The following is a 25,013-nucleotide window of genomic DNA, read 5'->3' as shown; positions in this document are numbered from 1 at the left end:
TGGTTCATGTTCTTTATCTGCTTGCCCCTTCTGGATTTAGTCTTGAGAAAGTCCATGGCATTGCTGATGCACATGACATCCCCCTCTGCTAAACTTGATGACGGGAATCCAACCTGCTCTTGGATGACTGTCATCATCCCAATCCTGTTCCGAAGTCCCTCTGTCATCATCCATCCCTGGCAAACCTTTTTTCTCTGAAAATCCGGTCTGTTCTCCAAACCACTCCGTCTTTGATGAAGATCTATGCATCTGGTTCCTCTAGTCCACAATCCATTCCTGCCCTGGCTCTGAACACCGTCTTGGTCTTTTTTCCTGGAACTGAGTCTGGCACTCTCACATCACCCTTGGAGGATCAACCTCCCTTGGGACCGTTACCTGAGAACCTATCTGGCTCACGGAACTGCCATCCCCATCTGGCACTGTGGAACACCACCAACAAACCTCCTGGGAGTTCTTCCCGATCTGTGTTCCCGCACTGGGCTTCGAATCCGTGTACTTTCCTGTACCTTGGACCTGTACACCATCATATGGGACTGAATCAGTGTTTAGCTTGGCTGAGCCTGATGCTCTGATACCAATGTAACGCGCGGAAGCTCTGGGTAGTCTTCTTTCAGCCCTAAACACTCTTGGAAACCTTCTGATGCAAAAACGCACCATCTGATGCAAAAACGCAGGTAGAGAGAGAGTAGAGAGAGAGAGTGAGAAGTGCTGGAAATTCAGTATATACTATGGTACAAAAAGGTACATATCTGTACAGCCATGGGCTGCCTTCATAAAAAGGTTCCTAACCCTAAATTCTGTCCCCTATGGGACCTCCTATTGACTCACACCCCTAGTGGGTGGAATGAATAAGACATTGAGCACTTGGTGCCTTTTATAAGGTTCTTGGACAATGTGGGAGCTGGCTGACTGCTGGTCGGCCAGTTCTAAAAGCATTTAATGCTTTTCCTTTTAACGCAGCCGACTGGTCTTCTTGTTCATGATGCGCAGCCTGCTGCCCTTGTCCCCTGGTTCAGCCGACACCTCCTACAGCCAGCCGACTCACTTCTGCAGCCAGCCGACTGCACTTATCTGGATCAAGGTTTGCTCCAAGTCCTGCTCCATGTCCATCTTCTACTGGTTCATGTTCTTTATCTGCTTGCCCCTTCTGGATTTAGTCTTGAGAAAGTCCATGGCATTGCTGATGCACATGACAAATTTAGAGAGGAGAGAGAGAGAAGAGAATGAGAATGTAGAAGACGACATAGTAATGTCTTAAATACCCACTGAAGGGCCTCCCCTGCAAGCACGAGTATTTGCTTATATTATTCTTCGAAGAATGCTGTACAATGCTTGAGTAAACAAGCGATGTGAATGCCCAATGCAAGGACAAGGAGGACCGCACATCGGCTGAGTATCCACCTAATCCGAGGCTCTACTAAAGACTCTTCTAGCCAGTGATGCAAGTCCAAGTAGCTGTAGGACTGCACATATGCTGGCTGAATGTGAAGAGGAGCTCCGTTGATGCCGGAAGTTGGTTGGATGCTGTATGCTTCAAATTACTTGAATGTTTTGTGTGGGGTTGAAGTGCCTAAATTTATATCGCCTCTTGGCGCTGGTTGGCTACTGGTATTTTTCCCACGCCTGCATTAAATGCCAGTGGGTTGCTGAAAATGCCCTGTTGGTTGTTGGCCGACCGGACAAGCCTGGCCGACTGGTCACCTAAGCCACCAAAGGGCTGGCTGACTGCATGGCAAGGGTTTGGATACCCTTTGTAAGACTAGCCCACATTGGGTTGCCTTGGGGTTGGCCCCTTCTAAATGCAATGGTCCTAAAAATGCCTACTTATGCATCTATGGCTATGGCAGACAACTACATGCACCTGTATGATGAATTCTCCAGGTGGGTTAAGAGGAGTGACACTTGACTCACCTCTAAGGCTCAGAGACTGACCTATGTAGCTCATGCCTGATTGTCCCTGGATTGAGGGCTCACATTGGGGTCATGACATACGACAAGTATTCCTAAAAAGGTGCTACTTCTGTACAAATGTTGCACTGATGATCATGCCAATGTGTCACCGTGTACCCGAGTGCAGTGTGCACGTGACTCCCTCTTGCTTAACTTAACTTAGCGGCAGGTTCAGGGCTTCCAAGTAGTCCGCCAACAACTGGGGGTACTCTTGAAAGAGCTCTTCATCTAGCCAAACTGCTTCATAGTTTCCGTGGTCTTTAAACTTCGTGTAAAACTGTCGTATTCTTCGATCGGATCCATGCTTCCATTTGTGGAGGAGAATTTGCTCTGGCTCTATGACTTCAGCTTCGTCAATCATATTTGGTTGTTGCTCTTTTGATATACCTTACAATGCTGGACCTACATATGGCTTTAACCAAGAAACATGAAAGACATTATGCATTGTCCCAACTTTTTGGTAACTTTAACTTTAAAGAGACATCACTTAACTTTTGAATGACTGGAAAGAGGCCGAAACTTCGGAATGATAGTTTGGGACAACGCTTGCCCACTTGCTTTAGCCGTTGTTTCATGATGCGGAGATATACCCCCAACCTCCTTCCTTAAAGTTGACATCTCGCCTGAATTTGTTGGCTTGTCGAGTATATACTTCCTGAGCTTTGGCAAGGCGCTCCTTAACTGACTCCATGATTTCTGAGAATGTCTCGGTGGTTTTATTGGCCTCAAGAGATGGTGACACCTGTCTCGTCAAAAGAGATGAGAACTGACGATCAAATGCTGCCTCATATTGTGTCTGGCCAATACTCGATGAGTGAGTATCATTTAGGATTGCCTGAACCAAAGGAAGATATTGTTCCCATTTTGATTGCTGGTCATGGCAATATGATTTGAGAATGTCAAAGGCCAATTGATTATATATTTCTGTTTGGTCATTTGTTTGAGGATGGAATGCGCTGGACAACTAAAACTTAGTCCCAAAATTGTCAAACAATGCTCTCCAAAAATGAGATGTAAATTTTGGATCTCTATTTGATGTGATAGTGCATGGCAAACCACCAATGGGGTACCAAAATGAAATGAACAAGCGAGCGAGCTATGTCCTCGGTTGTGGTTGTTTGCTTGCATGGAATGTGCATGCAAAACTTACTGAATCTATCAACAATTGTCATACATTGTGTGTTTCTAGATCCAGCTGAGGCGGGAAGAGGGCCTACGAAATCCATATTGATGTCGTGAAAGGGTCCCTCAAGAATAGGCAAAGGCTGAAGTAACCCTACCTGTTTGGTATAAGGAACTTTCACTTCGTGACATATGTGGCATGATTGGACATGTTGGTAGACATCCCGTCGCATCTTAGGCCAATAGAATGACCTCTCTAACTTCTCCAAGGTACTGTTGATACCCCTATGACCCTCAACAAGAGAATCATGGGCAGGACTTGGCACTTTTCTTTGAGTACACAAAGACGGTTCTTGAAAAACAACCAACCATCCTGTATACTGTAGTGGCTTGGTTTTAACTGGAGGGCCAACTGATATTGAGTCCCGAACTCTTCCGAACCCGGATATTGTGCCTTCATAAGTCCACGTCTTTGCCTTGAATTTCTAGCATAGTGGACTCTTGCACTGTAATAGTGCCTTGTTAACTAAGAGCATCGTCAACAGGGTTATTTTTGCCCGAGATGTATTCAATCATTCCCCCAAATTATTGGAACAATTGACTCCACTTGGATTGCCTGTCGCTCCCTTGAGCATTGGGTATGGTTTGCAACTTTGCAACCATTTAAGTGCATGGTGATCTGCCCTAACTGTGAAGTCACAATGGGAAAAGCTGAAAATGGGGAGAAAAAGTGGGGGCTCGAGGCGGGCATTAGCCAATGCTATGAGAGGATAGGTAAACTCTCAGCGATGCCATGATCAGTGGCATGTATGGCAAATGTAAAGATGCATAATCCCACTATGAAGAATATACATGTGACATGTCAAAACCATGAGAGCAAGCCAACACTGGCCAAGTGAGTAAAAAGCACTCCCACTAAACATCACATGTGAGAAAGTGACAATGTCAACATTGTAGAAACAATCCCGCTGCAAGGGAAAACAGCATAAAAGGCATCTCCAGTAGACATCACATAAGAGAAAGCGTCTAGCATAGACCAGCATAAGGGTCAACAAGCATAAGTGACCGTGAGGCATCACCAACTGCATGTGGGCAAGTAGAATCCCCCCTGAAATGCATTTGCCAGACAATGCATACCATGGAGTACAGACTATAGAGCATAGTCATCAAAAGCAATGGCATCAAAAGACATCTCTGCAGGCAATGAAGATGTAAGTGTCAAGGCTGACACATGTGTAGCCAAATTGGCTTGATCTGCACCTGTGGAAGAAGATGCTAGCTTCTTCTTTTTTCACTCTCAATACGCTTCCTGCATTCCTCTATGGTGTGCCTTGTTTTCCTGCAATAATTACAACGCTTTTTCTTTTCAGGCTTGTTCTCTGTCTTGGGAGGATTCGATGGGCTAGGTTTAGGCCGAGATCTATTCCCACGAAAAGGAGCAGCCATTGCTGACTCAACAGACATCATGTTGTTCCTGTTGGAACGAGATTGCTCTTCACTGAGCGAGAGAGTCACAAGGTTGTCAAAAGTGACCGCAGTAGGTGCATTGCTAGCCAACAACCGCAAAGTGGTGCCAAATGTTTGATAAGAGCCAGGCAAGTTGCGCAAAACTGTCTGAACAAGATAGCTATCTGTCAAAACCTCATCAATGTTAATGAGTTGCTCTCGTAGGTCCTTCACATGCGTAAGGTACTGATCGATAGAGTCACCTTCAAGCATGCGGTCAGTCTCAAGCTTGCCCTGAAGGTAAGCTACACGAGCCTCATTGCGACCTGAATACAATGCCGCCAAGGTATCCCAAGCACCCTTTGCAGTGGTGCAAGATCGAATGTGCGCAATGATATGCCTGCGGCACGAGACAGAAATCAATGCATGGGCCTGAGCATCCCTAGCATCCCAAGTACGTTGCTGTTGAGTAGGAGGAAGACGAGGAGGTGGACCTGCAGGAGGATGAGCGGGAATCACTTCACCTTCCGTTGGAGCAGGTGCAAGAGGACGCTCCTCAGTGCCATCCACATACAACCATACATTTTTTGGCAACCAAAACATGACGCATCATAGAAGCCCACATAGGGTAGTTGTTTCGCAGGCGGCGGCGCACATGCGGCTGAGGGCGGCGATGGCGTCGAGGCAGGTACGGGCGCAGACAAGTACTGTTGCAGCTGGCGCTGGGCGCCCAGATCTGAGGCGCAGTGGATGGGCGGTGTCAGATTTGAAGCGGCGCAGGTAGCGCGAAGCATATCTGGGACGGCCGGGTGCGATGGCGCACAGGGGCGGTAGCAAAGGCGACGCAGGTCGACGGCGACAGCGGTAGAGTTGGCGGCGGCGGTGGCGGAGGCGGAAGAGCCGTACAATACGGCGTACGGACAGCGTAGCGGGAGCGTGTAGAGGCGGCTGAGGGCGGTGGTAGGCGGCTAAGGGCAAAACCCTAACCCTAATGCATCAAAACCTTAATTCCAGATGTGTGCAATAGACTCAAGCTCTGACGGGCAGCAAGGGGCAAACCCTAATGCTAACCCTAGCCAAGCTTTGATACCAATGTTGGGTAGGACTCAGGAGGGAAGCTAGCCTGCACACACACACACACACACACAACCTCAAGCACAGAGAAACGTGAGTGCTGGAAAAGATGTACTCAATAATGATAATGAAATGAAAGTACAAGTGAGTACTAAAAGACCTAGGGCAAAGTGCCCAACACACAATGCCCGTGAGTAAGCTGGGTTCACACCTGAACTAGTCGGGAGTGGACATGACCAACAGTTTTTCGTCTTTTCTTCTTTGTTCCTCCATATGGAGGACTTGTGCTAGATTTGAGATGCCTTCTTTGGGCTTCTCTTTTTCGGTGGCAAGTTGCATCTTTAGAGAATTTATTTGCTCCATCATTATTCTCAGGAGCTCTTTTGTGCTTGGCGGAAGCGTTCTTTCTGTTTGGAAACGTTGTGTCTCCATCCCTTCTTGTTGGCTTTCTTCTTGATGTGATTTCTCTCCCGACATGGTGGGGGCCTAGGTGTCTTTTCCGGACCACAGTTTTACCATCCACAGTTTTACATGCACTAAGCTTGATCGTGATAACGCACAGCTTGCAGGGGGAGGGGGGGGTGCTTCAGTGGGTATTTGGGACCCAATACTGTGTCGTCTTCTACATTCTCATTCTCTTCTCTCTCTACTCTCTAAATTGGATCCTAAAGATTCTCACCACATAAAGGTATAAAGAAGGCCATGTAGGAGTATTTGCTTATATTATTCTTCAATGCTGTACAATGCTTGAGTAAACAAGCGATGTGAATGCCTTGTCGGTTGTTGGTCGGCTGCTGGCCGACTGGATGTCAGGCATGGCCGACTTGTCACCTAAGCCACCAAAGGGCTGGCCGACTGCACGGCAAGGGTTTGGATCCCCTTTGCAAGGCTAGCCCTCATTGGGCTGCCTTGGGGCTGGTCCCTTCTAAATGCAATGGTCCTAAAAATGCATACTCATGCATCTATGGCTATGGGCCATGGCAGGCAACTACACGCACCTATATGATGAATTCTCCAAGTGGGTTAAGAGGACTGACACTTGACTGACCTCAAAGGCTCAAAGACTGACCTACACAGCTTTTGCTTGACCCTTCGTGGACTGAGGGCTCACAATGGGGTCACGGCATACGACAAATATTCCTAAAAAGTTACTACTTCTGTACAAAATGTTGCAATGATGATCATGCTAGTGTGTCACCTTGTACCCCAGTGCAGGGTGTACGTGACACTTACACACCATAGCAATATGGTATATCGGAGAGAGAGAATTGGTCTCGATGTATGGTTAAAGGCCAAAGTTTGCCTCTCAAGTTTTGGATGGAAGCTGTTATGTGTGTAGCATATGGTAATAGGTGTCCAATGAAAGCCTTGAAGACTATCACTCCTTACGAAGCTTAGCATGATAGAAAGCGATCTGTGGCTCATATGCGTGTCTTTGGTTGCTTGGCTTAAGCTCTCGTGCTTGAGCAACACCGTACCAAGCTTGATGACAAGGCAGTGAAATGTATTTTTGTGGGCTATAGTGCAGAGAGAAAAGGGTATCGTCCCTACCATCTTACTTCTCAACAGATTATGGATAGTCGAGATGTGGTCTTTGAGGAAAATTCATCTCAGCCCTTGCTTGAATGCAAAAAAGAGCCATGTGTTGACTCAGAGGATCTCTTTGATACTCTTCTCCCCTTGTACGGGACACGTACCAGGTGTTGGGCATACGGACACACAGCCTATGGCTGGAAATCAGCCCGTACTTGGTGGAAATCATCCCATGGAGGCTGTAAATCAGAAACCAACTTAAGCCATATGTCGCACCCATTGATCAGGCATACATTGATGATGCCGTTGAAGAAGAGAGGACTCCTCTACTTGCGCTTGCTGCCTTCAACCATTCTCTCACATCAGGTGTATAATTGCTATGGCAACACATGATGGATGAGATGTGCATTAGTTGGACATTAAAACCGCCTTCTTGAATGATGATCTGCACAAGGAGGTATATGTATCTCTACCTCGTGGTTTTGTTTAGAAGGGTCAAGAAAACTATGCAGGTTATGGAAGGCTTTGTATGGCCTTAAGCAAGCTCGTAGAAAATAGATGAATACTTGGTTTCACCTGGGTCTTGTAATAGTCCCACAGAGAGCACCCTCTATGTCAGAGGATTTATTGGTCATCGTCTTGTACGCTCATGACATGCTACTCATAGGCCCAAATGTCAATCGAATTTCAGCCTTTAAGGCTGAATTACAAGCTTCTTTTGAGATGTCCGCTGGCCTGAGGTGGAACTACCGCTAGCCCTCCATAGCAGAGTGGCACTGTTAGGTGCGCCAACTTGCCTCGGGAGTAAATGATTTCCTCAGAAAACTATTTTGATCATTTATCTTAGCAGCCTTTGGACTATGATGGGCCTCCCCTTGTCATGGTTTTCCCCCCTCCTCCCCCTCCCCCTCCCCCCACTGCTCCGGCTTTGTTGGATTCCCTCTTACCCCCCATCCACTTCTCCTGAGCATGCCCGCTGTCCACGGGCCACGCTTGATCCAAAGAGGAAACAATAGTCTAGCTTGGTGCGCTGATTGATTCACCATTTTACTCAGCCTGTCGAGCTGACCAGTGCGGTCTCTTTGGTGTGTGCTCTCCCCCAAGAGTCACCAAGCGGCTCCACTCGAGTCTTGGGGCAATCCCATGACTACAGTTCGTTTCAATGTCTTCCTGTTTTGTAGAAGTGAGTGTTTTCGAGGAGACGGTGCTCCCATCCGTATTTGCATGGTTCTACATCACTCCAGGTCTTCCACCCAAGAGAGTGGTGCGATGATATCCTCCTCTCAAGCGCGGCTCCGCGGACGGTATGGAGCCCAGAGTGTGTGTGCCACCATTCATGGGTGGGCCATAGAGCTCTCCCACCATTTGTAGGACCTGCAATTACTGACATGGTCACTCATTTTATGGCGTTGGTGTAGATGGAGTTGGGGAGCTCTAGCCACAAGGATCAAGGTGGGGAGTTGGTGTCCTCTAGCCTGGAGGTGCTCCTCTTTTTGTCTCGATGGTAGTACCCCCCCCCCCCCTTTACAGATACTTGCATTGTGATAGATGGAGTTATAGTATGCCCACTCGAGGGCCTGGCTAGAGTGGTTCCACATGGAGGGCACGATTCGTGACCACTTGACAAGGCTCCGCCCCAAGACTGATTGCGATTACTCACCATCCAAACCCTCATCCAAGAATCTTAGAGTGGAGGGCAGTTTTGACAGCTTCGCCTCCCATCGCTCTTAGATATGCGGATTGTCTCATGGAACATTCAGGGTTTGGGTTGACTCGAGTGCTTAAGGAGGCGCAAGATCCTTAGAGAGGAGCTTCACAGAGTTGTAGTCGGTGGACCTATTAATAGACTTTCCTTTAGGAGCACCATCTCTCCGAGGGGCGCACCCACTGATGCAGGAAGATTCACCAGGCAAAAGCCACATTTAGTGGTCCCATGCCTTTGGCCCCTCTGGATCCAGAGTGGGGTGTGCATCTTTGTTAATGGGCAGGTCTTACTAGCAGTGATTGATTCAAGCACCATAGTAACAGGGAGTGCAGTGGGTGATCATTAGGATTGGGGAGGACAAAGTGAGTTTACTTAACCTCTACTCTTCGAACGCCACAATGCGGTCTGTCAATCCCTCCCACAGGCTGATTTTTGGTTCACAGGCGGAGATTTTAACATGTTAGAGGCGGCTGAAGATAGACAGACCAGGAGGAGGCACGTACACCGTCTCAATATGCCCAAAACACCACATTGTCATTCACCTCTAATCTGCCAAGATAGTACATCCACGAGGCCCTGAATACGCATCCAATTGGCCCATGCACATAGCCAAAAACACAGCCATACATCAGCCCGTAGACTCGTCCAAAAACATGCTAGATTTGCTCCTGTTTTTGCCCTCTTAGGTTGCAAATCCCTCCTCTCACAAGGGACCAGGAGAAACATTCCCGAACAGCCCACGAGCCGGAGAAAGAGGAACTCTTAGCTTGTGTGCGTCTGACACCGCCCACTAGCCTGTGAAAAGAAAGAGAGAGAGAATAATAGTCGGTTGTCTCTATTCAGCAATGCCCCTCCCTCCCTGTTTGTCATGCAACCTGCCATCCTCCACGAGAGAGAGAGAGGAACGTGTTGGCTGGGCACTTTCTGCAGCTAGCCCTGCTTGCGAAGAGAGAGACAGAGAATAGCCTGCAGTCCTGCGCCGTTTCCGAGAGAGAGAGAGAGAGAGAGAGAGAAAAGAAAGAAAGAAAGAAAGATTTTATTAACGTCTTCCAAAAGACCGAACTTGGCCTATGAGACAAATCAGTGTACTTGTGTGGGGTATCCTCTGTCATCCCAACAAAATGAAAAAGTACTGAACTAAAAAGTTGAATCTGGGTGTGCAATAAGTACAATGAGTGGGAGAGGTGATGGAGCTCTACTACTAGGAGAATGGAAAGCTATATGCATGGAGTATACAATCATGATATGCAACCTAGCTAGCTCCATCTTGTACCATACTGGGGGTATAGAGAGAGAGAGCAGTCATGTGCCTCCCCTCTTTCAACCGTCTGTAGTCCAGTAGCTGAGAACCTGTGTGCGTTTTCTGCAACCAGCCCGCCTGTAGCTTCAGCCGGCACTACCCGGATAGAGAAAACACCACCCGTCCAGTTGCAGCCGGCCTTTTGCAAAGAGGTGAAGGAATCTTGTTGTGTATGCTGTGCAGCCCTTGTGCACCCCTTCAACAGTCCGCCAGCCTTTCAAAAATGTAAGTGTCCCCAGCTTGTAGCCGACTTTTCCAAAAGAAGCCCCCTCCCTCCAAAAATAACGTGACCCCTCCCAAAAGGTCCTCAATCCACAAAAAGGAGGTTCTTTTAAATTTTAAAGGTTTTAAATCCTTTGTCTCCTCCAAACATTTGTCCCCATGGGTTATGAAAAGAGACTTTTTTCATTTGGCCCAACTTTAATCATTTGGCCCCAAGTGTGGACATTCAATAAATGTCTTGTACACTTGTGTCCTGCATTCTGACCACCATGCCCACATGTTCGAATATGCTTGTACAAATACACAGGGTCGTGATAATTACAATAGTTTTCTTCCTCTGTGGAAAGTTATGTCTCCTCAATGATGTTGGCATCTCCCTTTTCGTGGAAGCAGTACTTTTCATTGTGGTTGTTTTTCCCACAATGTTTGCACACCTTCTTTGAGTAATTGTCTTTCTCTGCATGGTTATTCCTACCACAAAGAGAATACTTGATACCTTTGTGGTTCTTCTTAGTGAAGAAGTTGTTCCCCCCTGCTTCTTTGTTCTCCATCTCCTTCTCCACTTCCTTGAAGGAGGTTATGATTCCTTCCAACAAGGTAAGAGTGGGCAAGTTCTGCGAGGTGGTGATGAGGTCGCCGTAAAGCTCGTCTACCATCGACTTTATCAGCATAACTACGGCCACATCTTCCTCCACTTTCGCTAGAACTCTATCTGTAGTGAAACTTCTTAGCTCTTATCTTGAGCTTCGAAGAGTTTATCTAGCACTTCATAGGCCTCTTTGGATGTCGGCAGATCTGTGACAAGATGGATAAAATTGTGAGAGAGGCCAAGGGCTATTAGGCCAAAGGTTCTTTAGTTTCCAAGCCTTTTTAGTTACATCTTATTTTCACCCTCAATAAAAGGCCAAAGTCCTTCTCTCATCTTGGAAATTGGGTGGGGGGCCAAGTCCCGGGAGTTCACCCATCCTAGTTGTGTTCATGCCAGTGTGCGCTTAAGTGGAGGTTTGCACAAATTGGTCTAGCCATCCAGACCCCAAAAGCTTAAGGTGATGGAGGACCTCCGATCTATCCATTTTGTGGAAATCTCCCATTTTGTTGAGCAATTACGTTGGTGCTTAAATGAAGAGAGGAGAGAAAATACACCAAACACCCGATTGGGTCCCAATAACCCATTGAAGGGCACCATCTTTCAGTGTATTTGCTTTAATATGAACTTGAAATGAGTATAATGCATATCTTAATCCTTGAAGATATAGCCTCCCTTGTTTATGAGAGCTCCGGCATGTGTATCTACACTAAACAAACAACAAGAACTTGTTAATCCAAACCAGATCTGTGCAAAAACAGAGTGTGGCATGAATGGGGTTCATGAAATACCTTATTTTTGCAGGTTTGTAGCAAAAAGCTTTTTGTCACAAATAGGGGTCGAACTCGGAACAAGATGCCAAAAACACCTATATCTTTCAATAGGAAAAACACACACTAAAGAGGACACAAACACTATGAATAGACACTGCACTGAGCCGGAACGACCGGCCTCCCGTAGGTATTGCTTTTATTCAGAAAGAAGCTTTTCAGTACAAAGAACACCAAGGTGTGGGTGCTTTCACCGGATCTTTTCCACAAAACTCTGGCAAGGCAATTCAAATCCATGTTCCGCAAGAATTCCAAAAACTGTCCAGGACAGTCTCGAAACCAGCCCTCAATATCTGTCCTCAACACGTGTGAACTGGTACGGTATCCGTACAGCTGTACGGACAGGTTCAATCGACGGTAGTACCCTCTTCTTGTTGAGAGAGAGAGAGAGAGAGAGAGAGAGAGAGAGAGAGAGAGAGAGAGTATGCTGCTCTGCCTGCAGCTCTTCTGTACGGCCAGAGTAGGGAGACAAAGAACACAAGTGCCTAAACAGGTTGTACGGTCAGGGAGAACAAAACTTGACAGTCCCTGCCTGCTGCGTACGGCCAGCGAAGAAGAAGAAGGCGCAGTAGCCTAAGCCTCCAAGCCCTCAAGCCTCCAAGCTTCCCTTGAGTGTGCCCCATGCTCCTATTATATAGGAGGGTACTCAAGTGACTCTTGACTTTCCATTTCCCATGTGTGACCCTTGGATGCCTGACCTTCACCTTAACCCTTAAGGTTAGTCCTAACCCATGCTCCACTAGAGCTTGTTCCCATGCTCCCATGCTCACAAGTCTAATGTGGGTTAGCCTCCTAGTATATGCACACATAATATGCATATAACAGATCTTTCTTATGTGATTATATTTCCAGGTACTATGAGCTAGGAACTATCGAAAAGGCCTCTGAGTGAGCAGGTGGTGAGTGTTCTGGTTGCCAATGATGCCATAGGTACGCTGGGGAAGAAATGAATGTAATACTTGATTATATTTTCGGGTACTATGAGCTAGGAACTATTGAAAAGGCCCCTGAGTGAACATGTGGTGAGCGTTCTGGTTGTTGCCAATGATGCCATAGGTACACCGATGAAGAAATGATTGGAAATTAGAATTCAAGCTGGATATTTTGGAGGATTATGATCAGTGATTACTGTACGGCTACTTCCCGTGGAGGCGGCAGCTGTATGGCACTGCTGTACAGACAGATAAGCGCAACAGAGAGAGAGAGAGAGAGAGAGAGAGAGAGAGAGAGAGAGAAAGCTGGTCGCCTACTAAGGGTGAGAGTGCATATCCATAAGAGAGGAAAGGGAGATGACTGCCTGACTGTTGATGGAAGAGGTCCCTTTCATAAACTCGATGGGCCCCAAAATTGGCTTGCTTTTCCCCCCTTTTGCCATAAGTGGCTTAGTCCTCCAAAAATAGCGACTTTTAAAGCTTGCTCCCCAAGCTAAGAGCTGGGCGCCTTCTTTTGTCCACAAATACGTGTCCCATAAAAATATGTCCACCCCTTTGCTAATAAAGAGTAGAAACACTATCTTCGCTCTTTAATGATGAAGACCCCATGGTATTTTGCAGTGATGCCACCTTTCCCGCTTACTTCTGTGGAAAGTTCCCCGTTCACACCTTGGTTCCATCTAGTGTATAAAACTTTAGTCGAGATGGGTGAGGGAACCAAATGGTGACACTTTTCCTCCTCTACAGAAGTAGGGGAGGATCTTGTTTGCTTGGGTGGTTTTCTTTTTTCTGTTGGTTTTCTTCTGTTCATGTGCTTTTCCACTTTTGTATGTATTAGGTTAAATTGCTTGTCCTCTATAGCAGCCTGGTCTCATGAAATGAAAAATGCTTTTGCAGAAAAAATTCTTTATCTTTCAATTTAAATTATAAGAGCTTCTTTTTACAGGCTTCTCAGTCACATTCGGATGTTACTATTGCTAGCCTGCAAAGGGAAGTTGTTTTGAATGTCCCTGCGAAACAGAAGGGGGGACTTGTATCCACAGAATCCTCTGCACCAGTCAGCATAGAAACTCCAGGTTTAGTGATTGCTACCTCTTCTCCTCTTCCTATGTTGAGGCCAGAGGACATTGGTGATTCGACTTTATGCAGAACATCTAATGCTGCAGCTGCAAAGGATGAAAATGGTAGGTCTCACAGATCATGTAAATTATGTCAATCTTTCGTCTCTCCTTACCACAGAAATGTGTCATTTCGCAATGCTTTTCAACAGGTTTTCCAGCTGTTAACAGAACACCCACAGCTGTTAAAAATGAGGAGGCTAAATCGATTCAGCAGCGCCCTATCATGATCAATGCTCCACGGCCTTCAAGGACCACACCTGGTTTCTTGCCTTCAAGGATTCCTACTGCTCCACTGCCGGCTGGGGGTGTACGCAAAGAAGCAGATGCTTTTCTGGCCAGCTTGAACATCCCAGTGACTGCAAGTCCTTCCCATCTTGCAGGTTTTGCAGGAGATAGAAATAGCTCACTTGTGATAAAGTTTTCTGATGATGATAGTGATAGTGACGGGGAGCAGCAAAGTCAGGGTGGAAAGAATGGGTCCAAAAACAGGAAGTGGACTACTGATGGCCCACCAAGTACAAGTAGTGCTGGAGTTCATCAGATGGGCTTGTCAAGTCAAAGCACTAGAGGTTTGAAATCTGAAATCGACCGGGTGAAAAAGCAGATTGCCGCCATTGAACGGACAAAAGGAAAGTCAGGTGCTCTTTCAGCATCTAGGTTGTCTAAATCCACTGCATTGGAGGTAACCCGACAAGTAAACTCAAAGTCTGGACAGCTTTCAACATCCGTCACACGAACAGTACCAGTAGATTTGGAAAGTTTAAGGCAGCAAATTGCAGCGAAAGAAAGTGAGTTACAACTTCGAAAACAGCGAGGGTCAAAAGAGTCAAAGAATACCGGGATTGCTCCTGCAAGCACTTGGTCGACCGATGCACTTGATTTGACACAAGCATATAATTCCAGGCTTGGTTCTCCAGGGAAATCTGAAGACCGCAGTAAATCAGGGGGAATGCAAGAAGTTTTAGTGGATGCACCTCCCACCTCTGAATTACAAGTCAATGCAGCACCTAATGATGTGGGTGTTTCATTATCCAAGATGGAAGAAATGATTAGTTTAGAGTCAGTTCATGATTTGCCAAAACAGCAAAGTAGCACAATGTGTGATGATGCCACTGCAACGGCAAGCATAGGAGGCCTTCCATCAACCGTTTCAGCAATTCATAGGGCTAGAGTTTGCTCAGAAGCTCAGACCTCAGAGAGCGTGAAGGTGTCAGAGGTAGTTGAAGCTGTACGAAGTCACAATAGGAACCTTGTGCCCGAGAACTGTGCAGCTGGAAAAAGAAATGACATGGGCAGCATCAGGACAACCAATACTCCAAAGCGCAAACGTAATGATTCTGAGCGGTCCCGCAAATCTTCTCTCCCAGCAGCTGGAAGTGAGAGTGTTAAGAAGCAAAAACGAGAAGAATCTTCTATTCAGGTTTTGGGTGCTGTTGTTCCAGGAGATAGCCTGAGGTTAAATACATCACAAAAAACTAAAGAACACGATGCAGCTGCTTTATCAGATTCTATTACAGAAGGAAATAATGCTGCCACCATCAGTCCTCCTGATGCTAAAGGACAATTGGGCCAATCATCAGAAAGCAAAGAAAACTCAAAGCTCATTCAGGTTAGTTGCTATTTGAATCACTTGATTGCTGTAATTCTCTTGCTGAGTGTTTCTTTAGTTCTAATTTGTTTCTGTATTTCAGGGCTTACCAATAGCTGTGCCCACAGCAACAGAACCTCAGCACAAGCTTGATGCCCAAGAGGGGAGCAGAGATAGGATGCTCAATGTATCTGCTGCGACACATGTTGCAATCACTAATAGTGGACAAATGGCATGTGCAAACACAACTTATGAACTCATTCCAACCACCAGCAATGAGACTCTGCAGATAAGCAGTTCTGAAGAGCAACTAGCTGATCAGATGAAGAAAGTACCCAGGATTGCTGTGTTGGTTTCACAGAAAAATGGCATTATTCAAGCTGCAGATGCTTCTAAAGTGAGGCGAAGCAACACGGGCGTGTCCGTTTCTCCCATCTCTAGCCCCTCAAGGGCCATTGTAAAAACACAGGGGGATTCTTCTTTTTTTTCAGGGGCCCAAAAAGGTGTCCAAGGGGTTTTTGTTGGACCTAATTCTACATGTTCCACCCTCCCTGTTTGGGCTTTTGATAGTCAACTGCACAATTCTAACATGGCTGTATTCCAAGGGGTTTCTGACCAAAGGTTGGAGTATGGGAATGATACACTCTGGCAGTGGCAAGAAGAAGAAGATCTGATTGACAAGGAGCTAGAAGAAGCCCAACAAAATCGGCGCAGATGTGAAGTTCGAGAACATCTTGCAAGGAGGCAGTACCGTGATGCACAGGAAGCACTCCATTCTGCCAATCTACGGTGTGAGGTGCTTTACCAGAAGAGAGAAATGTTTTCTGCCAGAGTAAAAGCAGCTCAGTTACAAATGTATTCAAACAAATCATCACTAGTGTCACATGCACAGCATGATGAAGGGGCTTTGGTAACCCTTGGTTCGCCGGGGTATTCTGGAAGGGCTCCTTTGAGATTTGGAACATCTCTCTGGGCTAGAGAAGATAGAAAAACTGTTAATGTACCACTCAATTGTAGAATGGACCAAGATAATGTGGGCTCTGAACCTGGTTCTGCGACCTTGAATATATTACAAGGTTCAAAAAGGTTTGGATCAGATGGTTATCTGGTCTCAGAGGCACCTGATCCAGGTGCTAGTGGAAGTGAACACAACAAACTTGTGGGTTTTGATTCCTCAGCAAGTGAAGTGATGCCTACTCAGTTGGATACAGATGTTTTCCACCCTTCTGCATATGTCCACGAAAAGGATGCGAAGACAAGGAAGATCACTGAAAGTAATGGCTTAAACAACACATCTATATCCTCAATGTTGAGAGGCATGAATACTACATCTGATTTGCCTGAACAACTGTCAGTCCAAGGTCCCCTAGAACCTTCAACTGGGCCTACAGTGAAGGAATTTGGTTTAGATTCTTGTGGTTTGAATACCAGTGCTAGTTTTCAATTGAGCATGGAAGGGGTTCAATGCTTAAAAACGGATGAAAACAGGCAGACTGTTTCAACCCTGGTAGAGGCTGCCGATGGTCATGGTATTGAAAAGGAGTGTCATCATGGCTTCAGCTCTGCAAGTTTTGCTACAGATTTGGAGAGAGAGACAAACTCCAACCCTCAAAGCTCAAATGTGAATGAAAAAATCAACAGAGTCTTACAGAGACAGGAAGTCTTTCTGAAACAAACCAATCCTAGTTATGCTTCTCAATCTGATTCTGCTCAAACTGCCCAAACCAGTTTGAATAACGAGCAGACTCTTGTGCAAAAGACACATGGGTCTTTGTCTGTAACCTTGAGAAGTTCAAGGGGAGAAGATACTTTGACACAATTTTCGAATGCTCTCACTACTGTACACGACGCTTTTCCTGTAAGTCAACATGGCACACACTTGGCAGAGGCATTGCTTCTTGAGAAGCATATTGCATCTTCAGAGCAGCAGCAGCATGATGGTGGGTGAATTTCAATGCCTTCTGAAATGTGTCGCTTTTGTGTTCCCTAATTTGGTTTTGTCTGTTCTTGTGGCTAGTTTCCAGATGTTTTATTGATGTATATTTAGTATGGTTGGTCTCTCTCTGTGTGCGCGCGTGTGTGTGTGTGCGCACACAAGACCCTGCCCCCCCACCCCTTTGCATGTGGGGCAGGAACATGTTTGTCTGTGCTTTTCTAAAAACTAATTTTCTTGTTGTGGAGCTGGTTTTGCAATTGCTTTGGCTTAAAACTTTTTAGAATAAAAGTTTACTATTTGAAAAGACATTAGAAATGGGGAATTTTCAAGGATAGGTTGTTTATGTTAATCATGCTGTGTTGCAGGTGAAAGAATGGAAACATATACACAACAGACTGTGGTTCAGGAGCCCCTTGCTAGTTGCAGCTCAACTTATGCATATTCGATGAATATTGATGGACAGGTGGGCTAACTTATTGTTTAAGGTTTATGCATGCTTTTCCAGTCATTAAGCATCCTGTAATGTATGTGGAAAATCCTTGAGATTATAGTGGGAGAAAATGGAGCTGAAATGCTGGAGTGTGTTGCTGCCTCCAATTTTCAGGGTGTCGATGCCAGATGCAGTGAAAACAGCTTGCACAGGATTCGGGAAATGGAAGGACTAACAGCTGGAAATAATGAATTCTGGGGGGGTTCTATGGTCAATAATTCAGGTGGCCAGAGGGTCAGTGGTGATCCTTCTATGCTGCAGTTCGAGAGGCCAGCTGACATTCAAGCTGTAACAAACCTGGAAATGTTGGGAGTGCCCACAGATCCAGGTGAAAAATTGCATGATGAAAGGATTCCTGAAACAGAGCTGGGAGTAGGTCCTATGCTTACTGAGGTGCATACGAGTTTAAATGAGGACCTGAAGTCAAAAGTGGATTCAACAAGCTCAATCTCTTTTGTGCCTTCAGCAATTCTCAAAGTTTTGTTCAGCCATGCTTTGAATCCGAATCCAAATGTCTTTGAGAGGGCTATGGATACTGGGAAACAACAAAGCTCTCCACATGTAGTGGATCAGACTGCTCAAATTGCACCAGTGAGGTATGAGAGCCCCCTCTGTGTATTTCGTTCTTACAGAGGTTCTTCTCAGCCTGTGGATGTCTTCTCCAATAGCTCAAATTATTGGATGGATGGGATCAATCCATATAAGGTACTCTGCAAGTATGAACATCGTGGCAAGTGCAACAATAATGAATGTATTTGGCAGCATAAAAGGGACTACACATTGGATTCAAGTCCAATTTCAGACCAACTGCATAGGAATGCAGATATTATTGAATTTCAAGAAGGTGCAGAAAGGAAAGAGAGGAAGGACTTCAACACAACACTAACAGAGTTATCAAGTAGGGAAAGAACTGACAAAGTTGCAGTGAGTCCTGTTGCCTCACAGTGGAAATGGAATGCCCATGTGACAAAAGTTCCTGTCTATCGCATAGGGCCACACCTGATGAAAGCAGATTGCTATGAATCACCCCTCTGTTTTTCGATCTGTAAGCGACAGTTAGGATTTGGGCAACCCTTTTCAGCACTCCATAGACAGGTTCACATTGACATGCCATGCTTGCTTGATTCATCATTGAAGCTGTCAACCCTGGGTGATGGTTCTTTAACCTCAAGACTGTTGCCACTTGGTGACAGATCATGGATCGAAGATGAGGTAGCTTGTATTTTTTTGTATTTCAAGTACAAAGCTTAAGTGGGACATTGTTTTGTGTCGTGTGGCTTTGGTGGGAACGGGTTTCTCTTCAAAGTCTTCAGTTAGTTGTTGTTGAATTGAAACAAGTGGTGGTCTTGTGTTCATCATGTCCTCCTGGTCATTGTGATCTTGTACTTGCTCTATTTTCTGCTATTTTATTAGCTTGTGTCAGTTCTGTGGACTATTTAATGTTGGTGACACATTCTTGGCTTTGCAGGGGCATCGCTCTGGTAGCTTGGAAGATGCAGAATTATTGCTGGAGGCAGCATTGGAGCTAATTGATTTTGACTTGAAAGTCCAGAAGTCTGAAGTTCGAAAAAGTGTAAGCTTTTTCGTGGCAAAATACAATCACGGTTGCATTTCAGATGTTGGTGAACCAGTTATGGTATCTTAGGCATGTTTTGCAAATAATATCTCATCACTGGGCATGTGTTAAGTATGATCACTTAGAAAAGGGCATGCATTAAATTCCAGAAGTGTGAAGTTTGGAAAAGTGTAAGTTTTCGTGGCAAAATACAATCATGGTTGCATTTCAGCTGTTGGTGAACTAGTTATGGTATGTTAAGCATGTTTTGCAAATCATATCTTGTCACTGGGCATGTGTTAAGTATTATCACTTAGAAAAGCGCATTCATTTTTATATGGGATTGTAATGATACTATCGGTAAGGTTCTCCTAGCTCAGAGTATATGCCATTTATGGTGTAGTGAAGTTTGTGGATAGACTTCATAAGTCTAGATGAATTTAACTGGACATGATAGTCTTGTCATAGAATACTGTCTACAGTATTATATTGTAGTAAGCTGTCTACAATATGCATGATGAAGTTGCTAACAGCATTTCATGAAAAAGAAATTTGTGTGCTTCTATCTATATGTTCTTTTATTTGGCTTGATTTCAATGCTCTTTTTGTAATAAAAGTTTGTTAACAACACAGGTTCTGTTTGTACTCTCAAGAGGTTTGGAGGCGAAGCCCTTCTCTGTAGCTCTATGGGTTGTTTATCTGCATCTCTTCTATAGATGGGAGAAAAGCATCGGCGAGGATGATCTATTTTATCATGCGGTATGTAATTGATAGTACATCTTTCATGGTCTCAAGTGGTAAGCAGCCATTCTCTTCTAGAACATTCAGTGAATGTTCTTTTGCATTCTTGCTTTATATTGTACAATGAACAGGAACTGTGAAGCTATTATGTAGCGATGAATGTGGTCTTATTCTTGCTTTCTCAGCTGGGAATGGGGCCAGGTACAGATGCCTTCCAAATGTTTGCCATTCCTTTGGTAGAGAACATTTTCTATCAGTGAGGAGTAATTTTTTAAACTTCAATGTAAATCTTCCTTCTTAGGTGTATTGGGATGTGTTTTTGTGACTTGGAAGCATTAAGGTGCTTTTAAACCTCTTGTAGTTTAAGGATCCTTAGTGAAAGGGTTAGATTTCACCAGGTTGAAGAGGAAGATGTAGGTAGGAGAGAGGTGCATTTCAGTACCTCATTCTGCAACTATTTTTTGAGACCCGATGAAGCACATGCCATTTTCCATGCACCCACTACTCCCCTGCATGCAGGTGGCATGACTGAAAAGTGTAGGAATATCCATGTGAGTGGGTTCATTGAAGGAAAGATGGCCTAAGTAATCTGTGAGCCAGGGGTGCACCTATTTTCACATGCTAAGGATAAGGATGTTACAAGGCAGGCTCCTTGCCTTTCATTTGATCAATCAGTCCAAAATTAGTGAGGTGCTGGCTTGTAGATTTCACCCTTCCAGTATTGCTACTGTTTTGGTTGCCCTTTTTTCGCTCTTTTGTGTGTGCAATACACAAACCTTGTAGACTCTTGGTGGTTTTTGTGTTTTGGTGATGTATCTGCCTGTTTGTTTTGAAATTTATGGCAACTATTCTGTGTTTAACTTGCTTTTCAGGTGCAGCATAACAAGGGTTCATATGAGCTATGGATGATGTTCATCAACAGCAGAGGGCATTTGGCAGAGAGGATGGAGGCCTATGAATCAGCCATTGTTGCCCTAGGTAGCAAGGTTGAACTTCAGGGCCATCCTCTGGAAGAAAAAAGCTCGCTTTTATTAGATTTGGTTCTGCAGAGGCTGAATTGGATGTGTATTTCAAGCTTGAGTCAAGAAACTGTTAGTTGGATTGACAAATTGACATTCTTGGCTTCTGAAGATGTCCAGGTTTTTGAGAGGCATGATACTAGCAGTACTTCGATTATACTTACTTGTCTGACCAAGCACGATCTCTGTATCCTATGGATTTGTTGTGCATACGTGATCTTACAATCACAGCTACCCACTAACATGATTGAGAATTTAGGTTGTAAACAACAACTCTCCTTCCAGAATATCTGGCTTGATATAAAAGTTAGGAGGTCCTATGGTGGTCAGGTTATGAGATTGATGCAAATTGCAGCTTCTCAGGGAAAAGGTTGTCTGGGACTTGATTCTGTTGAGTTTCCTCTGGATAGAGACTCCCAATTTGCAAAGGAAGTCTTGGCTGCCAACTTTATACAGTGTGCTACAGTTTGTGAGGGGTTAGACTGCTCTTTGACCTTGGCTGAAAAGTTTTCCAACCTCTATTTATCTTCAGTTGAAATAATACTTTTGCGTGTTCAGTTAGAAGAACTTCACAAGGGTAAGGTGGCAGGTTTGGATATCTTTGAAAAGGCACTTACTCGCTGGCCATTGCATCAGAGTGGAAAAATACGCCTCTGGAACCAGTATATTGGGTATGCTTTTGAGGCCAAAGGACTTGATTTTGTGAAGGTTTTGTTGGCTAGATGTGCTGCTGAGATACGTGATTCTGAGAGCTGTAGGTCTGTTTCTAAAGATTTTGGTAGCTTCTTTTCCCCCAACTTCAAAAGCGAACCAACAAACACCCTGCAAAAAGGCGTTCAGTCGCCCATGGAAGGCTCAAATGATTGTATTGAGAAGGCCTTCCAGCTTCTGCCATCAATTGTGAAGAGACAGCTTACGAAGGGGTTTTCGGGTCAGCTTTTCTCGTATCAGGATGCTGTTTTTGGATATTTGAACCTTGCGTTCTCTGAAGCTCTCAATGGAGACACAGACTCAGCAAAGAGTTTCCTGCATAGTGGCCTGAACATTGCAGCAGATGCAGATAACATGCAGCACTGTTTAAAAGAGATTGCAGCTTTAACTTCTTGTGGTTTAGGCAACTCAACTGTATCAATTTCAACTTCTCATTGTGATAAAGTGCTTAGTTTATTTGATAGATGCTTCATGGAATCTCGGCTTCTAGCTGCAGTGCATCCTCTATCTAAGGGGTTTTGTGAGAGCATCAAGAAGCGAAGAGTACGCCTGTTTGTCGATTATCTGTTAGGGCCATGGCCAACTGATTCCTCATTGTTGAATACTATTCTGGAATCCATGTATGGACCGACCTTGCTTCCCAAGGAGTTGGTGGCCATGAAAGACCTCGCAGATTTCACGGAGAAGATACTGGAGGTTCTACCGAATAATGTGAGACTAACTGCTTCTGCTTGTAGAGCTGTGCAGAGCAGTGTAGTTGATTGTAACTCATTATCTGGACCTGCCACATTGTTTTGGTGCACTTCCCTCTTAGTTGATTCTCTGTGCCAGGCATCACCAGAAGCTCCTGAGCCTATATGGGTGGAGGCAGGGAATTTTTTGAAACTGCTTGATGTTGACAGTCTGCTAGAAGATTTCTACTGGCTTGCACTTGCAGTGTATCCTTTCTCCATTTCGCTTTGGCATGGGCTTCTGGCTGTTAGCAGTAGAACAGGGAACTTGAACTCAGCCATTGAGTCAGCAATAAAGAAAGGTGTTAATTTGGATCTACAAAGCACAAATTAAATCAGTTGGTCTGTGTTGGTGCCAGAGCTGTCAATCTGGTCACTGCACCAAGAGCTGCGTGCAGGCCAGAGGACAAAAACTATTCTGGGCAATGTTGGCTCAGATGTTTGCCAGCAGGCCACGGTCTCTGCACTCTCAGCAGGGGTTGTCAACTATGAGTGCAGGATAATGGCATGCCACCAGTTTTGATCCTTTCATAGCATTTAAGCCACTCAAGGTTTAATGAGTTTTTATGGTGGGTTGGGACTGCATGTGCAGGACTTCCGAAGGGTGAAGAAACCCATGTCAGAGTTACCGAGGCCTGGGTTAATCATCAGAAGTGGATTCTGACCTGCTGGGTAATGGAATTGGACTTAGTGGCAGGTGAGCAAGATGACCTGAAGTACAGGTATATTGCTGCTTTTTTTTTTTGGGAAAGTAATTTTTATTTTTGAAAAATTTTAAATAGATTTTCCAGAGTTGCTCCTATTTTTGAGTTCTGCAGATCCTCACTTCTTTTATTTTACAGCTCATGCCGCTAGAAACATAGGGCAGATACTATTCCTCTATAGCGGCTGTCTGCATCAATGCCTCGGACCTCTGGAGTTGTACCTTATTTTCCTAACCTGGGTTCAAAGATTTGTGCATGACTCACTTGAGTTTATTTCTTGGCTGTGCGTCAGGAGAAATGATATAATTGTAGGAGTATAGTTTTGGGGACCTGCTTCTCCAAGGAAAGCATTGTAAGGAATTATGCTAACTTTAGATAGGCACATGCTTTGTACAGTTCATGGATATGCAATTTATCCAATGATCATAAGCATACCAAAGCCAGGGATTGTTTGGTAACATCCCTGCTTTCTGATGTGACCCAAAAGGGTTGGTTGAGGCTATGACAATATTGTACTGGCATTGTACATGAGTTTTGGAATGAAAGGAATTTTTTTGAAGTACTGTGTTGGACTGTATTTGGCTTTTAATAGTGTGGTGATTCTTGGGTTTGAGTTGACTCCTGTAGGAGCATCTTATTTTATGATTATTTCACATGTATCTCAGTTGTGTGCCTGAGATCTGCCTCTGCAATGTCACTTATTGGTTTGCCAAAACATGAGAGAGAGGCTCCTGCATTTTTATTTATTGTTTTTTGTGTCCTTGAAGTGGTCGAGAGCAGATTGTAGCCTTGTCAAGATAAAAATTCCTTTGGGGCGTTTCTTGCCATTGTGATTCTATATTCTCCATAGACCCAACCTTTCTTCAATAGCCTCCCACATCTCTATTTTTCTACTAGCGTTTACTCTTATCTTTGTGTTAGGGATTGATTCCCTACTTGCTATTCTCTTATCATCTTCTTTAGTTTTTACCATTCACTTTTTCGTTTTTAGGGGACTCCATCACTTGAATGTTGTGCATAATGTCAAAGATAAAAATGGATATTGGAAGGGATAAACATTCAAGAAAGACTCTTGGGTGTTCATGTTGCTTGGTGCCATAGGATCCCATCGAGTTTGATAACGAGGGATACTAGAAAATTAAATCGTTTGAGGAAAATTCTACTCAATTTAAACGAGTCAAGTGTGCAATATGTATCACCACATGTGATTTGAATCTTTAGCCCAAACAATGGAAATTTCACCAAATTCGTAAAGTGACCAAATAGACTATGTACCTAATTATCATTAATTTGCATGTTTTGGATAAACGGTATGCTTGAAGTGCTCTCTTGCTACACTTTTGGCTCTTGTGTTCTTTTTTTTACATATGCGGTTATCTTTCCCTTAAAGTTGGTGGAAGATCCGCCCATCAAAAAGATCTTAACATATAATTTTGAGACCTTCCATATCAATGTGGGTGAGATGCTTCTCTCTTCTTCATACAAAAATATTCTTTGACAAGTTTTGGTGCATTGTCCCAACCAAAACAAATGGATATGGTAGGCTAGAGTTACTACCAAACCCTTCTTTGGGTTTCATTTAATGGTTAGTGTCCTTGTTCAATGGGTCTTAGAAATCTTGAAGGCCAGGTTTTCAAATAGCATCAATGGATCTTTAAAGTTCTCTAAAGCTTTAAGGTCTATAGACCTATGTTGTTTTTGGGCCTATACCTTTTTC

The 25,013-nt window shown here is 44.7% G+C and overlaps 1 protein-coding gene across 6 annotated transcripts in view; it reads left to right on the top strand.

Moving 5' to 3' along the window:
* The window catches only part of LOC147639811 (zinc finger C3H1 domain protein), a 32,193-nt gene extending 8,338 nt beyond the window's left edge, over positions 1-23,855 (top strand). For 2 of the 6 annotated variants that reach the window (XM_086774310.1, XM_086774340.1), the window contains 10 exons: positions 13,647-13,884; positions 13,971-15,430; positions 15,513-17,349; positions 17,711-17,808; positions 17,950-19,050; positions 19,304-19,408; positions 20,024-20,149; positions 21,004-22,894; positions 23,185-23,289; positions 23,435-23,855. In XM_086774310.1, the coding sequence (XP_086630436.1) occupies positions 13,647-13,884; positions 13,971-15,430; positions 15,513-17,349; positions 17,711-17,808; positions 17,950-19,050; positions 19,304-19,408; positions 20,024-20,149; positions 21,004-22,894; positions 23,185-23,289; positions 23,435-23,616 (7,143 nt within the window). In that variant the 3' untranslated portion in view covers positions 23,617-23,855. Of the gene's footprint in view, positions 1-13,646; positions 13,885-13,970; positions 15,431-15,512; positions 17,350-17,710; positions 17,809-17,949; positions 19,051-19,303; positions 19,409-20,023; positions 20,150-21,003; positions 23,315-23,434 lie in introns of all 6 variants that reach the window. The other 4 variants (XM_086774316.1, XM_086774330.1, XM_086774323.1 and 1 more) reach the window with 4 other exon arrangements.
* Positions 23,856-25,013: the final 1,158 nt, after the last annotated feature.

The sequence above is a fragment of the Cibotium barometz genome, chromosome 3 (genome assembly GCF_041138505.1).
Source record: "Cibotium barometz isolate CiBa-2024 chromosome 3, ASM4113850v1, whole genome shotgun sequence".
Taxonomy (NCBI): domain Eukaryota; kingdom Viridiplantae; phylum Streptophyta; class Polypodiopsida; order Cyatheales; family Cibotiaceae; genus Cibotium; species Cibotium barometz.
This window is presented reverse-complemented; position numbering and strand designations above follow the sequence as displayed.